A 17202-nucleotide genomic window follows, 5' to 3' on the forward strand; every position below is an offset into this window, starting at 1 on the left:
TTTTTACCAAAGAGATGTAGCAGTATAAATTTTGGCCCAAATGTATGAACAAAATGACTTATTTGCAACATTTTATCATAGAAACTAAAAAAGTGTTTCGTTTTTTTTTTCCAAAATTTTCGCTCTTTTTTTACTTATGTCGCAAAAAATAAAAAACCCAGTGGTGATTAAATACCACCAAAAGAAAGCTCTATTTGTATGAAAAAAATGATAAAAATGTTGTTCGGGTACAGTGTTGCATAAGTAATTGGCATTCAAAGTGTGAGAGCGCTGAAAGCTAAAAATTGGTCTGGGCAGGAAAGGTGTATAAATGTCCTGTATTGAAGTGGTTAAAATGCAAAACAATTTATAAATTTTTTGAAATGTGTTTTTCTGGATATTTTTGTTATTCTGTCTCTCACTGGTAAAATAAACCTACCATTAAAATTATAGAATGATCATTTAATTTAATTTTGCCTTTGAATTTTAATGGCAAGTGCATTGGTGACAGCAAAGAGGATTTTAGGCAATAGAATGTTGATGAGACCAACTCTGCTCATTTCCTTTAAAGCAAACTTCAGACACTTTTTTTTGTGTTTTTAATAAATGAGGAATACCACACCTTTGACTGCTGTCACCAGAACAGGTGTCCCCACTGGGAAATCACTCCTCGCCTCCGGTTGGAATAACTGCTGTAAAATTTTCTGCCAGAATCCATCCCAGTAACAACTGTGGCTAGGGCAGGAAGTGAGGCTTTATCTCTAAATGGGGACACTGAAGACAATAAAAACCTGACAAGGTTCTTATTCTTCCACATTTTATTCAAAAGTGGTTTACCATGCAGTAGTATTTTGCTGCATGTGTTTTCTGTGCTTTAAACTGTCTTCTTAGATATATTGATATTCCGTTACACTGAACGTCTAGAAATCTCAGAGAGTGGGTGGGGGAAGTCACAACATCCTATGACCTGCCCCATACCCATGGGACTTTCACCACCTACACATTTGCAAAACACACACCAACCTCCTTAGCACTGGAGTCCTCTATGCGACCTCTGGTGACTCACCGCACACACTAATAGAAGTATTTAAAAAAAAAAAAAAAAAAAGTATGTTTTTCCCCAATTGTAAAAAGGTACCTGCATCATAAAGACCCTAAAAGCAGGCTCAGTAGATTGGTTTCTATAGCTGTTCATTATTTTCTCCTTGAGTATTTTTCCTATTCCCACCACACCACATTCCTCTCTTCTACTGACATTTTCTTCTGCATTGCAAAAGCAGCAAACACACCAAACTTTTACCAATTATTCCAGCTACAGCCGTGCCTCTACAGTGGAGAACTAAAGGACACAGCATTTCCTGCATGTTCTATTTACATTCAATGCCTTTAAGAGTTGTGCAAGTGTGGAAATTGTAGGCAGAACAGACAGGATATGCTGGATCTTGTAGTTTTACATTGCAGAAGCATAGCCTGTATACTTAAAAGAAGCCAGAATATGTCAGGGAGAAGGTAGAAGAGGAATCAGTACACTACCATCTGATGACATTCACTAAGGATCCATGCAAACTGGGCTTAAAAAAACTGCATCTTTTTGGCAGAAAAAAACACTCATATGGAGCTGAAAATATGCCTTTGAATGTGCATGGACACATAGGATAAAATTGAGCTGCTTCTACAGGCAAAACACCTAGAAGCAGTGTTTTTTTTAAGCCAGTGTGCATGGAACCTAAAAAGGTGCAAAGATCGGGCTTCTGTCATGAAGTAAGAGGGAAAGCAGGGGATAAAAGCCAATCAGGAGCCAGCCAGGAGGGTTGAAAACCATTTCCTGTATCTACAGTATATAATTCCATTCTCTCCTCCGTCTAAACCTGCACATTGCTGCTCTGGATTCATGACACGTCCCCACACTATGCCCACAAGGCTTTAAAATTGAAGACCAGACTCATGACATCTATGGATCCCAAAATCCCGGGCTGCATATCACCCCTAAAAAGTGAAACTCATATTTTATATAGATGCGTTACATACAGAGTGATATATTTCAAACACTTTTCTTTTAATTTTGAGGATTATGGCTTACAGCTAGTGAAAACCCAAAATGCAGCATCTCAGAAAATTATAAAATATTACAGACCAATAAAAAAAAAAAAAAAAAAAAAAAAAAAAAAAAGGATTTTTAATACAGAAATGCTGGCTTACTGAAAAGTATGTCCATGTACAGTATAGTATTAACTCAATACTTGGTCAGGGCTCCTTTTGCATGAATTACTGCATCAATGCGGCGTGGCATGGAGGCGATCAGCCTGTGGCACTTGTGAGGTGTTACGGAAGCCCAGGTTTCTTGGATAGTGGCTTTCAGCTCATGTGCATTGTTGGGTCTGGGGTCTCCCATCTTCCTCTTGACAATACCCCACAGATTCTCTATGGGGTTTAGGTCAGGCGAGTTTGCTGGCCAATCAAGCACAGTGATACCATGATCATTAAACCAGGTATTGGTACTTTTGGCAGTGTGGGCAGGTACTAAGTCCTACTGGAAAATTAAATCAGCATCTCCATAAAGCTGGTCAGCAGAGGGAAGCTTGTAGTGCTCTAGAATTTCCTGATAGAAGGCTGTGCTGACTTTGGACTTGATAAAAACACAGTGGACCAACACGCAGATGACATGGCTCCCCAAATCATCACTGACTGTGGAAACTTCACACTGGACCTCATGCAACTTGGATTCCGTTACTCTCCACTCTTCCTCCAGACTCTGGGACCTTGATTTCCAAATGAAATGCAAAATTTTCCATTTGATTTGGGGAGCCATGTCATCTGCTGGTGTTGGTCCACTGTGTTTTATCAAGTCCAAAGTCAGCACAGCCCACTACCAGGCAATTCTAGAGCACTTCATGCTTCTTCCTGCTGACCAGCTTTATGGAGATGCAGATTTCATTTCATCCAGCAGGACTTGGCACCTGCCCACACTGCCAAAAGTACCAATACCTGGTTTAGTGATCATAGTATCACTGTGCTTGATTGGCCAGCAAACTGGTGTAGCACCCTCTACTTAGGTAGGTGCTAGTAGGATTTTTTCAGTACAGGTAAAGTTAATCAGGCCTAGTTTACAGCTAGGCCTGTTTGTTTTGATCTGTGAGGGCTGGGAATGGCTCAGAGTAGGCTGTTGACTCACAAATAGCATCATCTTTCGGTTACCTCCCTTCTGCTTCTAGAATGAAGGAGGGGGAGGGGGAGAGGTGCGGCTGTCTGGGAAGTCTCAGGGGGCCCCGACCAATCCCCAACTAGGTTTGACAGGGGGCAGGCTCCCTTGAAATACCCAGGGTCAGCCCAGCTGGAGAGGAAGAAATGCTTGAAATATATTGCTCTGTGTGTAACGCATCTATATAAAATATATGAGTTTCACTTTTTGAATGTAATTACTGAAATAAATTACCTTTGAGGATATTCTAATTTTATGAGATGCACCTGCATTTTCCGTCTAAGTATTGACCTGTTTATACCAAGCTTGTTTGACTTACTGTTGTCTGACTCACTACCTCTGCTGGAAGTCTATTCCAAGCATCATCTACGCTTTTGGAAAAAATAATATTTTCTAAGATGAGTTTTGAACTTTCCTCCTGCTAGTTTGAGGTCATGTACCCATGTTTTGATCTTAGCTACATATTGCAAAATCTGCCTTTCTAAACCTTATTCACCCCTTCATGTATTTAAAGATTTCAGTCATGTCTTTCAGTCATGTTATGTCATGTCCGGCCCCACTGCGAACCAAGCCCACCCATTTGTGTGACAATAGCGAATGAACATTCGCTATTTTCAAACCAATTCTCCTCCCGGCCAATCAGGAAGCGGGTCTGAAACCCGTTTCCCAATAGGCCGAAAGGAGAAGTGTTCCGATTGGCTGCCGAGGAGAGAGGAGACAGAAGCCGCCATTATGCCCGCGGAGGAGAGCAGAGGAAGAAGACGAAACCGCCGCTGATGCCCGCCACCTGTTGCGCGGGTGAAGTGCTGCCCGCCATAGATGGGGTAAGTGTTCTGGACCTCGACCGACCAGACTGGGGGGTGGATGGCTGTGGACATACCTTACCCAACAAACCTTTAGTTATATCACTTACAAACATAATAAATAGAACAGGACCCAGTACAGAGCCTTGTGATACAGCACCAGTGACTGATCTCTGTTATTGTCCTTCTCCTCCAACTGACCAAACCTGCTGTCACTCATCTTCATATCGACTACACCAATGTTCCCTCACATTCCTTGCAGACTAGAATAACTGTGGAATCCTATTCTTTCTCTTGTCATTTCAATCAACAGGCAAACCATATCTAGTAGTGCAGGATTTTCTCTTGTGTATAAAACTGATAAACTATTGTATGCTGTGGCTTTCTAGTTGTCAGGTGACCACACACTGAAATTCCATTGCTCAGCACTAGGGATGAGCTTCGTGTTCGAGTCGAACCCATGTTCGACTCGAACATCGTCTGTTCGCCGAATTGCGAACGATATGGGCCGTTCGCGCCAAATTCGCGTGGCGCGTCACGGCCCATAATTCACTGCGGCATCGCAGTGCATTGCTGGCTGATGATTGGCCAAGCATGCACTATGACCCGCATGCTTGGCTAATCACAGCGCCGTCTGTAGAGAGAGCTGTAATTGGCCAAAGCCAGGGTGGCTTTGGCCAATTATGGCTCAGGGGGTTTAGTACACGCCCCACACTATATAAGGCCGCCTGCACGGTGGCCCTGTGTAGTATGTGTTCCGGCATTGAGAGACAGTGTCATTTGATTTAAATTAGATAGATTAGGCAGGACAGTCAGTCAGTTAGCTGCACTTACAGTGTATTGTGTGTATATGTATATGTATGTATATATATATATATATATATATATATATATATATATATATATATATATATATACATACATACACACACACACACACACACACACACACACACACACACACACTGTATTCAGTTTAGCTAGATCCGTTCCTGTTATTATCTTCCTACTGACAGGCAGGCTTGTGTTGTTCTAGTATTTACAGCTACCTGAAGAAAATTGCTGGTGTTCTTCTGATCCTATTAGTACCACAGTCAGGCAGCTAGACTATGTACAGTTAGTGTAGTGCGTCCTCCTCACAGTGTTCAGCTAAAGTTACAAGTTAGTGTAGTGCGTCTTCTTCACAGTGTTCAGCTAAAGCTACCTGTAGAAGGTTGGTGGTGTTTTCCTGATCCTATCACTACCGCAGGCAGCTACATTATTTACATGTTGTTTCACAAAAAAAAAAAAAACATTTTCAAAAAACATTTGTCATTGGGACAAAAAGTGAGGTGAAATTTTCTGAAGAGGAGCACAGACAGCAAAACAAATGTCACAGGGGTGATAACCCTTCCCTAGTTTTTCCAAAAATCTTAAAATAGATTTTTTGGCAGGAGCTAAACACTTTAAAAATGTACCAGTTCAAAATTATCAAACAGATTCTACTTAACAACAAACCTACAGTCCCTGTCTTGTTTGCACCGCCTGTATACTGCTGTTCAGAGTATATAGGGCCTGGGGGCCCCACACCTTTCCTTTTTTAATTTGGGTGTGGGGTTCCCCTTAATATCCATACAAGACCCTAAGGGCCTGGTAAATTGACTTGGGGGTACCCATGCCGTTTGTCTCACCGATTTTCATCCATATTGCCAGGACCCAACATTACATTAAAGCCGCAAGCAGTTTTAAATTACTTTTTTCTTTTAAAAATGACATTTTGTGCAGGGACTGTTCTAAGCACGGGAAACACGTGCCACTTTACAGGCATACTATAGACACCCCCCCAGGTACGATATTTAAAGGAATATTTCACTTTTTTTTTTACTTTAAGCATCATTAAAATCACTGTTCCCGAAAAAAACGGCCATTTTTAAAAGTTTTTTTTTTGCATTGATACATGTCCCCTGGGGCAGGACCTGGGTCCAAACTCTTTTTTAGGACAATACCATGCAAATTAGCCTTTAAAAAGAGCACTTTTGATTTTGAACGTTCGAGTCCCATAGACGTCAATGGGGTTCTAACGTTCGTGCGAATTTTCGGTCCGTTCGCAGGTTCTGGTGCGAACCGAACAGGGGGGTGTTCGGCTCATCCCTACTCAGCACCAAGACCCCAATGCATGTGACAATGTGTACCCAAGGATGCCTACAAGTGAAGGAATTAAAGATTTTGTTACAGGGCCAAAGCTTGTTGCTGACCTAGGCTCTCTCTGACATCTGATAAGCTGCCGTTCCTGTTTCACCCTGGCTTGGGTTTGACATTTGCTGAACTCTTACTGTTTTGTACACACTTGGCCGCTTCTTTCTGTTGGCAGCTTGTGGATTCCTATTCTTGCTGACTTGCTGCTGACCTGTGGAATGTCTTCCAGCCCTTACTATATATGCCTGTTGAACTAGAACTAGCTAGGGACATACCGGCAAGCTGGAAGCCAAGTAGTTAGTATTGCAGCACTATAATCCTGGACTGATCTGCACAAGTGAAGTCTGTGTTTTTAGGTTTTGTACTGGGACATTCAAACCAAAAACAAACTGCAAAGTTAAAAGAAATCTGACTCAAACCAGCCCAGGAGTATATATGTATGCAACTGTAAAACTGAATAATTACCTTGGATTTTAAAACCCTTCAGAGGATTGGGCTCTTGTCAGTGGTTCTATATACTGTGTGTAAAGTGCGGTGTAATATGTCAAAGCTTTATTAATGCAGGAAATAAAATATGAATACACTGGCACTATTCACTTCCATGCTTTAGTCTATGTTCATTATTTCACATTGAATTTATATTTTTGCATATTAGTGCTACACTATTGTTTTACATACCACCTTTTGCAAGGTGCCTCCATGGCTTCCCTCTACTAAAAATAATAGAGGACACTAGGTTTAGGGTTTGGTAAATTCTTGGTGAAATTTCCACTGCAATAAAAGGCGTAAAATATACCTACAGAACAGCTTTCCCTGGATTATCAGACTTTTGTTAATGTTCAACAGTTTCACTGTCAACAACAAAGAAACTTCCCACCCCGCCATTTTTCTCAGGCTCCGTTGTCCCTCTTGCAGGCTTGGGACTGGCATAGGTGTTACTAGGCAGAGGGGAGGGAGACCAGCGAACGTCTTTTACAATCTCCACTGGCTAGCAAGAACCTGACAGCAACCAGGATTATGTCGCTTCTGGTTTCAAATGTCACATTCCCTGGCTTTCAGATGGAAGTGTTATATGACAAAGTTTCATAAAATTCATTTACACCCAGGCACTTATGAAACACAGGCCCACGTCCCAGGAGGAGACCTACGTATGAAACCGCTGATCACACTACACATACTAGGTATTGTTTACTGCTTACAGAAGTATGTTGCCATTTCATGGAAGCATGCTAATTTAAGGCTTGATGTGTTTGGTATATGTTTACTCAGTACAAGCTCGAGTTTTGTGCTTCACTAAAAAACTGATTAATACAGGGATGCACAAATCATAAACGCCAGACACCCAGGAAATGCAGTTCCAGGTGCCAGGCAGGTTTTTGTTTTTTTTTTTTTTTTACACACACATTTAGCCCTGCTGTGGGCAAGCCGCAGAGTTTACTTATTTTGCCCCTTAAAAGGATAAGTTCACATTTCTGAACATGTTACATCCATATTTAGGGTGTAACATGTTCAGCAACAGATCCCTTTTTCACCAACCCCCCTCCTCCTTGTGGGAGAGAGCCAGGGATCTTCTCCCAGCACGGTCATGCGGGGCTCCACCCACACGGCTGCATCAGAACAGGCAAACAGCTTACCCTGACAGTCTGCAGGAGACCTGCATGGCATCAGTGATCTGCTGATTGCAGGTGCAATGCTTTCCAGGCTCCTAAAACAAAAAATTGTAAATCCACATTTTTTCTTTTACCTGAAAAATTTATTATTTTTTGTTAAAGGGTGAACTTATCCTTCAATAGAGCGGACACCGGAGCTTGATTTGGCTGCTCAAAATGTGCTTGCACTGAGGACCCACGTGTTTCCATGTGCGAGCGCAACCTGAATACATTTTTTTTTTTTCTCATTGGGGTCGACGCCTTATTTACTAGCTCAGCAAATGCACTTCTGAGTCCGACACTCCCCTTTCCTGACAAGCACCCAATTGGTTAAATAAGGAAAAAAAAAAATATTAATTTTAAATTTTTATCAACAGTTCTCTGTTTTCAACACACATTTACTTATCTCTGCAAAGACACGGTTTTTAATAAATCTATAAAAATACATGGCTAAAAAAAGCAGAGCACTGTAAGTTATTGATCATTACCTTCCCACCGGACAATTTTTTGGCATTTTCAAAGAGTTCATCAATGTGTGACGTGAAGGACATATAATCTGGAATGACAAATTTCCTTCGAAATGCTTGTGTGAGCAGCACAATGTTGCTTTGTACACACCTGAGAAAAAGCAAAATAACAGATTAAAGTAGTTAAACAACTAAAATGTCAACTACAAGAACATCATTACCTTAAAGAAATGCCATTACCATCTCTCAGGACATAAGCCAAGATCAGAAAGTGTTAAACTAGCAATACACTAAGATTCCCAGCAGGGCTGAATGAAAAATCTATTACCATCCATGCTAAGCAGTCTGGTTGGAGGAATCTCCCCTACCAGCAATTGAATACCTGAACAGTGACTGTATCGGACTGGATACAGCCACTGCTTGATTGACAATTTTTTACCCCGCTCTTTTGATTTTCAGATCTAGGACAGTTATCTGGGAGAGGATTTTAAGTGGTTGTATACCCTGTAAAAAAAAATTGACTTCAAGGGAGGGATTCCCCCCATCAATACTGACTGTGTTAACCACTTCAGCCCCGGAAGGATTTACCCCCTTAATGACCAGAGCACTTTTTACAATTTGGCACTGCGTTGCTTTAACTGCTAATTGCGCGGTCATGCAATGCTGTACCCAAACAAAATTTGCGTCCTTTTCTTCCCACAAATAGAGCTTTCTTTTGATGGTATTTGATCACCTCTGCCGTTTTTATTTTTTGCGCTATAAACGGAAAAAGACCGAAAATTTTGAAAAAAAAAAAAAGATATTTTCTACTTTTTGTTATAAAAAAAATCCAAAAAACTAAATTTTAGTCATACATTTAAGCCAAAATGTATTCGGCCACATGTCTTTGGTAAAAAAAAATGTCAATAAGTGTATATTTATTGGTTTGCGCAAAAGTTATAGGGCCTACAAACTAGGGTACATTTTCTGGAATTTACACAGCCTTTAATTTATGACTGCCTATGTCATTTCTTGAGGTGCTAAAATGGCAGGGCAGTACAAAACCCCCACAAATGACCCCATTTTGGAAAGTAGACACCCCAAGGAAATTGCTGAGAGGCATGTTGAGCCCATTGAATATTAATTTTTTTTTGTCCCAAGTGATTGAATGATGACAAAAAAAAAAAAATTACAAAAAGTTGTCTCTAAATGATATATTGCTCACACAGGCCATGGGCATATGTGGAATTGCACCCCAAAATATATTCAGCTGCTTCTCCTGAGTATGGGGATACCACATGTGTGGGACTTTTTGGGAGCCTAGCCACGTACGGGGCCCCAAAAACCAATCACTGCCTTCAGGATTTCTAATGGCGTAAATTTTTGGTTTTACTCCTCACTACCTATCACAGTTTTGAAGGCCATAAAATGCCCAGATGGCATAACCCCCCCCCCCCCTCAAATGACCCCATTTTGGAAAGTAAAACACCCCAAGCTATTTGCTTTGAGGCATGTTGAGTCCATGGAATATTTTATATTTTGACACAAAATGCGGGAAAGTGACAATTTTTTTTTTTTGCACAAAGTTGTCACTAAATGATATATTGCTCACACAGGCCATGGGCATATGTGGAATTGCACCCCAAAATACATTTAGCTGCTTCTCCTGAGTATGAGGATACCACATGTGTGGGACTTTTTAGGAGCCTAGCCGCGTACGGGGCCCCGAAAACCAATCACCGCCTTCAGGGTTTCTAAGGGTGTAAATTTTTGATTTCACTCTTCACTGCCTATCACAGTTTCGGAGGCCATGGAATGCCCAGGTGGCACAACCCCCCCCCCCCCCCCCAAATGACCCCATTTTGGAAAGTAAACACCCCAAGCTATTTGCTGAGAGGCATGGTGAGTATTTTGCAGCTCTCATTTGTTTTTGAAAATGAAGAAAGATAAGAAAAAAATTTTCAAAACTTTGTGATAAAAAGTGAGGTCTGCAAAATACTCACTATACCTCTCAGCAAAATAGCTTGGAGTGTCTACTTTCCAAAATGGGGTCGTTTGGGTGGGAGGTCTGTGCCACCTGGGCATTCCATGGCCTCCGAAACTGTGATAGGCAGTGAAGAGTGAAATCAAAAATTTACGCCCTTAGAAAGCCTGAAGACGGTGCTTGGTTTTTGGGGTCCTGTACGAGGCTAGGCTCCAAAAAAGTCTCACACATGTGGTATCCCCGTACTCAGGAGAAGAAACAAAATGTATTTTGGGGTGTAATTTCACATATTCCCATGGCATGTTTGAGCAATATATCATTTAGTGACAACTTTGTGCAAAAAAAAAAAAAAAAAAAAATTTGTCTCTTTCCCACAACTTGTGTCACAATATAAAATATTCCATGGACTCGACATGCCTCTCAGCAAATAGCTTGGGGTGTCTACTTTCCAAAATGGGGTCATTTGGGGGGTTTTGAACTGTCCTGGCATTTTATGCACAATATTTAGAAGCTTATGTCACACATCACCCACTCTTCTAACCACTTGAAGACAAAGCCCTTTCTGACACTTTGTTTACATGAAAAAATTATTATTTTTTTTTGCAAGAAAATTACTTTGAACCCCCAAACATATATTTTTTTAAAGCAAATGCCCTACAGATTAAAATGGTGGGTGTTTCTATTTGCGCAGCGATTTTTCAAACGCATTTTTGGGGGAAAACACACTTTTTTAAATTTTAATGCACTAAAAAAAACACACTATATTGCCCAAATGTTTGATGAAATAAAAAAGATGATCTTAGGCCGAGTACATGGATACCAAACATGACATGCTTTAAAATTGCGCACAAACGTGCAGTGGCAACAAAATAAATACATTTTTAAAAGCCTTTACAGGTTACCACTTTAGATTTACAGAGGAGGTCTACTGCTAAAATTACTGCCCTCGATCTGACCTTCGCGGTGATACCTCACATGCATGGTGCAATTGCTGTTTACATTTGACGCCAGACCGACGCTTGCGTTCGCCTTAGCGCGAGAGCAGGGGGGGGGGACAGGGGTGTTTGTTTTTTTTTCTTCATTATTTTTTTGCTTTTTTAATCTTATTTTTAAACTGTTCCTTTCATTTTTTTAATCATTTTTATTATCTCAGGGAATGTAAATATCCCCTATGATAGCAATAGGTAGTGACAGGTACTCTTTTTTGAAAAAATTGGGGTCTATTAGACCCTAGATTTCTCCTCTGCCCTCAAGGCATCTGACCACACCAAGATCGGTGTGATAAAAATGCTTCCCCAATTTCCCAATGGCGCTGTTTACATCTGGCGAAATCTAAGTAATAAAATGCTCATAGCTTCCGGTTTCTTAGGCCTTAGGCCATAGAGATGTTTGGAGCCACTCTGGTCTCTGATCATCTATGGTCAGCTGGCTGAATCACCGGCTGCATTCTCAGGTTCCCTGTTGAGACAGGAGAGCCAGAGAAAAACACGGAAGACGGTGGGGGAGGGGGGGCATTCCCTCCCACTGCTTGTAAAAGCAGTCTAGAGTCTAATTAGTCGCTAGGATTGCTTTTACATGAAAGCCGACCGCTGGCTGAAAAGAATGATACCAAGATGATACCTAAACCTGCAGGCATCATTCTGGTATAACCACTCAAAGTCGTGAATGGCGTACCTGAAGACAAAAAAATGGTTAACAATAAAGCACAGTAAACGGTAAAGTATAAAAAATTGCATACCTGAAAAGCAAACATGATAAAACATAATAACAATAAAACATTGCAGAATAGAATACAGTAAAAAAGAGCAGAACAATAGAGAGAGAATAGAGAGAGAGAGAACAATAAAATGACAACTATTTTTTTTTATTTTATATTTTTGTTTGTGGTTTTTTTTTTTTTTTTTTTTTTACAATTTTTTTGTAACTGTAACTTTTATAACTGTAACCGGTTCCAGGTTCGGGTCTCTCAAAATGCGATGGCATCTTGGGAGACCCTGTGAAAGTGTGCCTAGTCTGTGCAATGCTGTACCCTACGCTAATACTCAACTAGTGTATGGTAGCGTTCAAAACATTCACCAATGCAAAGACCAGGATTGTCAGGACAGGAGGGACAATAATAGTGTGCGTCACGCCTATATCCGCGCTTGCTGCAGACACGACATCTTTTTTGGGGGGGGTTCGTTGGGTAGGGGTACTCGGGAGGACATAAAAATGCCTCTCATGCAGCCGACTGCATTTGGTTGGGGATGTGAATGGGGGAATTACGGGTGCTGCAGAAGTGGTGGGTTCTCAATTAGGATTAGCGAATGCAGCAGGAAGGGCATTATTGGCACGACGGGCCTGTTTGTCTTCTTCTTGGTGGCAGCGGGACACTACTTGTGCTTGCCACCTCACCAGCTTGAACTGCACTCATGGGACTCGCCACGTCACCAAGTGTTACTGCAGTGCTGGTTTGACTACGACCGGGGTGTACTAGGCCGCTGGTGCTTGCCAGTTCACCAAAACGCTACCAAAAAAAACTGTTAGCGATCGCAGGGATCAGGCCTGACTCTGCGAACGCTGCAGTTATGCGTTTAGTTTTGTAAGTGACAGTGATCGATCGATACTGCACTTGGCTGGGCTGGGCCGGGCGGAGGTGCAAAACGCAGGTGCTAGCAGGTATCTGGGCTGATCCCCCTAGCACTGCGTTTTTGGGAACCCTAAACTGCTGGGAACGCTAGTATACATCTGATCGGATCAGTTATTGATCCGTTCAGATACTATACCACTAAGGGAGGCGTATGCTGCGTGCGTGGGTGTTAGCGGTACTGGCGCTAATCTGACGTTGCCTGGGGCGACGCATATCACCGCCGGGTGATCAGGGGACTAAACCTTTATTCGGTAATAAATGACGGGTGCCCTGACACTATAAAAAATAAACAAACTAACCGTTATACAGTGATCAGTGGTGAAAGGGTTAACTAGGGGACAATCAAGGGGTTAAAACATTTATTAGATAGTATATGGGGGTCCCTGTCGCTATAAAACGCTGACGGCGAACCTAAATATTTAGCTCCCTAACTAACTAACTGTCACCAGCGACACTAATACAGCGATCAGAAAAATGATCGCTTAGCGACACTGGCGACGGGGGTGATCAAGGGGTTAAAACTTTATTAGGGGGGGTTAGGGGGGTATCCTAGACCTAAAAGGGGGCTAATACTAACTGCCCTACCACACTAACTGTCACAAACTGACACCATGCAGTAATAAAAAAAAAAAACTGCTTGGTGTCAGTGTGACGGGGGGGGGGGGGGGTGATTGGGGGGCGATCGGGGGGGGGGGGGCATCGGGGGTGTAATGTGTGCCTGGCATGTTCTACTGACTGTGTGTGTTTTACACTCACAGTGATGTCTTCTCTCCTCGGCGCCGGAACGGAGAATAACGAGCCGAGGAGAGATGACATCATTTCCTTTGCTGCTGTTTAGCATACAGCAGCAAAGGAAGATTCTCATTGGCTGGGAGCGATCGCGAGGGGGGGGGGCACGAACGGATGGTCTCCCCCTCACCTCTCATCGCTCCCAGTCACAAGCCGACCGCCTCGGGCACCGGGGGGGGGTCCGATCGGACCCCCCCGCCCGCGGGAGGCAGATCACGTATATGTACGCGATTCTGCCTGCCCGTGCCAACGTATATCGTCGTTCGGCAAGTGGTTATGGGAATCAAGCGATTTTCTTTCCTGCAAGAAAGAAAAACCGTTCCATCTATGGCTGGCTTAATTTTTTTATTTAAGGTACTTATATAGCGCTGTCAATTTACGCAGCGCTTTACATATATACTGTACATTCACATCGGTCCCTACCCTCAAGGAGCTTACAATCTAAGGTCCCTAACTCACATTCATATACTAGGGCCAATTTAGACAGAAGCCAATTAACCTACCAGCATGTCTTTGGAGTGTGGGAGGAAACCGGAGCACCCGGAGGAAACCCACGCAGGCACAGAGGGAACATGCAAACTCCAGGCAGGTAGTGTCGTGGTTGGGATTTGAACCAGCGACCCTTTTTACTGCCAGGTGAGAGTGCTACCCACTTAAATTGAACTAGGAGAATTTCTGAGTTATATAAAATAAAGAAAATAACTGCAGTCAAAGTTGTAGAATTAAAAATATGACATAAAGATCACAAATAGTCCTTACTTTTTGAAGAGTTCCTTGTCGAGCATTACACCATCAGAAGTAGTCTGAAGAGACAACCTTAGCATATCCATACATTCTTTCAGCCTTGGATCAGCTGTGCGCAGCCCGGTAGCCTTTAGTGCCTGCAAACACAACACCATTCTCCATAAAACTATTTCTTTGTGAGCATGCATTTCTTATTCTATAGCCCAGATTTCCACAGGACTCCCCAATTCTTGGAGTTTCCAAGTCGTGTGTCTTGGAAAAGGCATAGCTTGCATTATTATGGGTGTGATTTAGTAAACGGTTAGGCCCCTTTACACGGACCATCTGATCAGGCCCAACTGTCAGTTTTTCAGGCGGACCTGATCGGAAGGTCCATGCATTCCTATGGACAGTAAGGTGGTGAAAAAACAGACTTGTGCCCATTTACACCCGCCAACCTCTGGGTCTGAACCAGTCAATAAAAGAAAAAAAAAAGAAAAAAAAAAGGAGGATCCATCCTCTTCTGTTTGGGCGTATCGGATCAGAGGGCCATCCACAGAGCAGGCTCTGTCTGTGTCACCTCTGCAGAAACTGAATGGACACAGATGTGTCATCTCTGCTCCAATCAGCAGGGTGTCAGCTCACAGATCCCATGCTAATCTGAATTTAACTTTGGACTCTAGACAAATTCAAAATATACAAATTAATGAAAGACTGTATTCATTAATACATTAAACATTTTTTTTTTTAAATGCAAGCAGTGTTTGTACCTTAAACGTGACTTGGCATCAGCATCCTGCAAACCCATGTACATCAGAGCTAAGTGGAAAAAAAAAAGAGAAGTAGCGCAAGAACCCAAAAAGTACATTTGCTGACAAGAACCACGCTGAGAGGAAGGGAAAGCAGCGACCGAAGGTCTGCTTCACTTAATCTGCTTAATTATTTGCCTGATGAGTTAAGTGACTCAAACTTTACTTATAATATACTGTGAACACACACACACACACACACACACACTTTATTTATTTACAATGGGGCAAAAAAGTATTTAGTCAGCCACCAATTGTGCAAGTTCTCCCACTTAAAAAAAGATGAGAGAGGCCTGTAATTGTCATCATAGGTATACCTCAACTATGAGAGACAAAATGTGGAAACAAATCCAGACAATCACATTGTCTGATTTTTGAAAGAATTTATTTGCAAATTATGGTGGAAAATAAGTATTTGATCACCTACAAACAAGCAAGATTTCTGGCTCTCACAGACCTGTATCTTCTTCTTTAACCACTTGAGGACCGACTCACGCCGATGTACGTCGGCAAGGCGGCACGGGCAGGCAGAATCACGTACATACACGTGATCTGCCTCCCGCGGGTGAGGGGTCCGATCGGACACCCCCCCCCCCCCGGTGCCCAAGGCGGTCCTCTTTTGTCCCCCGGCGATCGGAGGTGAGGGGGAGGCCATCCGTTCGTGCCCCCCCCCTCGCGATCGCCGCCGGCCAATCAGAACATTCCTTTGCTGCTGTATGCTAAACAGCAGCAAAGGAAATGATGTCATCTCTCCTCGGCTCGGTATTTTCGTTCCGGCGCCGAGGAGAGAAGACATCAATGTGAGTGCACAAACACTACACCTCACAGTAGAACATGCCAGGCACACAAAACACCCCGATCCCCCCCCCGATCGCCCCCCAATCACTGTGGTAGGGCAGTTAGTATTAGCCCCCTTTAGGTCTAGGATACCCCCCTAACAAAGTTTTAACCCCTTGATCACCCCCTGTCGCCAGTGTCGCTAAGCGATCATTTTTCTGATCGCTGTATTAGTGTCGCTGGTGACGCTAGTTAAGGACGTAAATATTTAGGTTCGCCATCAGCGTTTTATAGCGTCAGGGACCCCCATATACTATCTAATAAATGTTTTAACCCCTTGATTGCCCCCTAGTTAACCCTTTCCCCACTGATCACCGTATAACTGCTACGGGTGACGCTGGTTAGTTCGTTTATTTTTTATAGTGTCAGGGCACCCGCCGTTTATTACCGAATAAAGGTTTAGCCCCCTGATCGCCCGGCGGTGATATGCGTCGCCCCAGGCAGCGTCAGATTAGCGCCAGTACCGCTAACACCCACGCACGCACCGTACACCTCCCTTAGTGGTATAGTATCTGAACGGATCAATATCTGATCCGATCAGATCTATACTAGCGTCCCCAGCAGTTTAGGGTTCCCAAAAACACAGTGTTAGGGGGATCAGCCCAGATACCTGCTAGCACCTGCGTTTTGCCCCTCCTCCCGGCCCAGCCCACCCAAGTGCAGTATCGATCGATCACTGTCACTTACAAAACACTAAACGCATAACTGCAGCGTTCGCAGAGTCAGGCCTGATCCCTGCGATCGCTAACAGTTTTTTTGGCAGCGTTTTGGTGAACTGGCAAGCACCAGCGGCCTAGTACACCCCGGTCATAGTCAAACCAGCACTGCAGTAACACTTGGTGACGTGGCGAGTCCCATAAATGCAGTTCAAGCTGGTGAGGTGGCAAGCACAAGTAGTGTCCCGCTGCCACCAAGAAGACAAACACAGGCCCGTCGTGCCCATAATGCCCTTCCTGCTGCATTCGCCAATCCTAATTGGGAACCCACCACTTCTGCAGCGCCCGCACTTCCCCCATTCACATCCCCAACCAAATGCAGTCGGCTGCATGAGAGGCATTTTCTTTATGTCCTCCCGAGTACCCCTACCCAGCGAACCCCCCCAAAAAAGATGTGTCTGCAGCAAGCGCGGATATAGGCGTGACACCCGCTATTATTGTCCCTCCTGTCCTGACAATCCTGG

At 43.2% G+C, this 17202-nt stretch overlaps 1 protein-coding gene across 3 annotated transcripts in view; it reads right to left on the minus strand.

Moving 5' to 3' along the window:
• GLS (glutaminase) overlaps positions 1–17202 on the minus strand; it is a 210391-nt gene that overhangs the window by 144824 nt on the left and 48365 nt on the right. For all 3 annotated transcript variants that reach the window (XM_073633167.1, XM_073633169.1, XM_073633168.1), the window contains exons 3-4: positions 14413–14534; positions 8294–8423 (exon numbers count right to left, since the gene is read on the minus strand). In XM_073633167.1, the coding sequence (XP_073489268.1) occupies positions 8294–8423; positions 14413–14534 (252 nt within the window). The remainder of the gene's footprint in view (positions 1–8293; positions 8424–14412; positions 14535–17202) is intronic.

The sequence above is a fragment of the Aquarana catesbeiana genome, linkage group LG06, assembly GCF_042186555.1.
Source record: "Aquarana catesbeiana isolate 2022-GZ linkage group LG06, ASM4218655v1, whole genome shotgun sequence".
In the NCBI taxonomy this organism is placed as follows: Eukaryota; Metazoa; Chordata; class Amphibia; order Anura; family Ranidae; genus Aquarana; species Aquarana catesbeiana.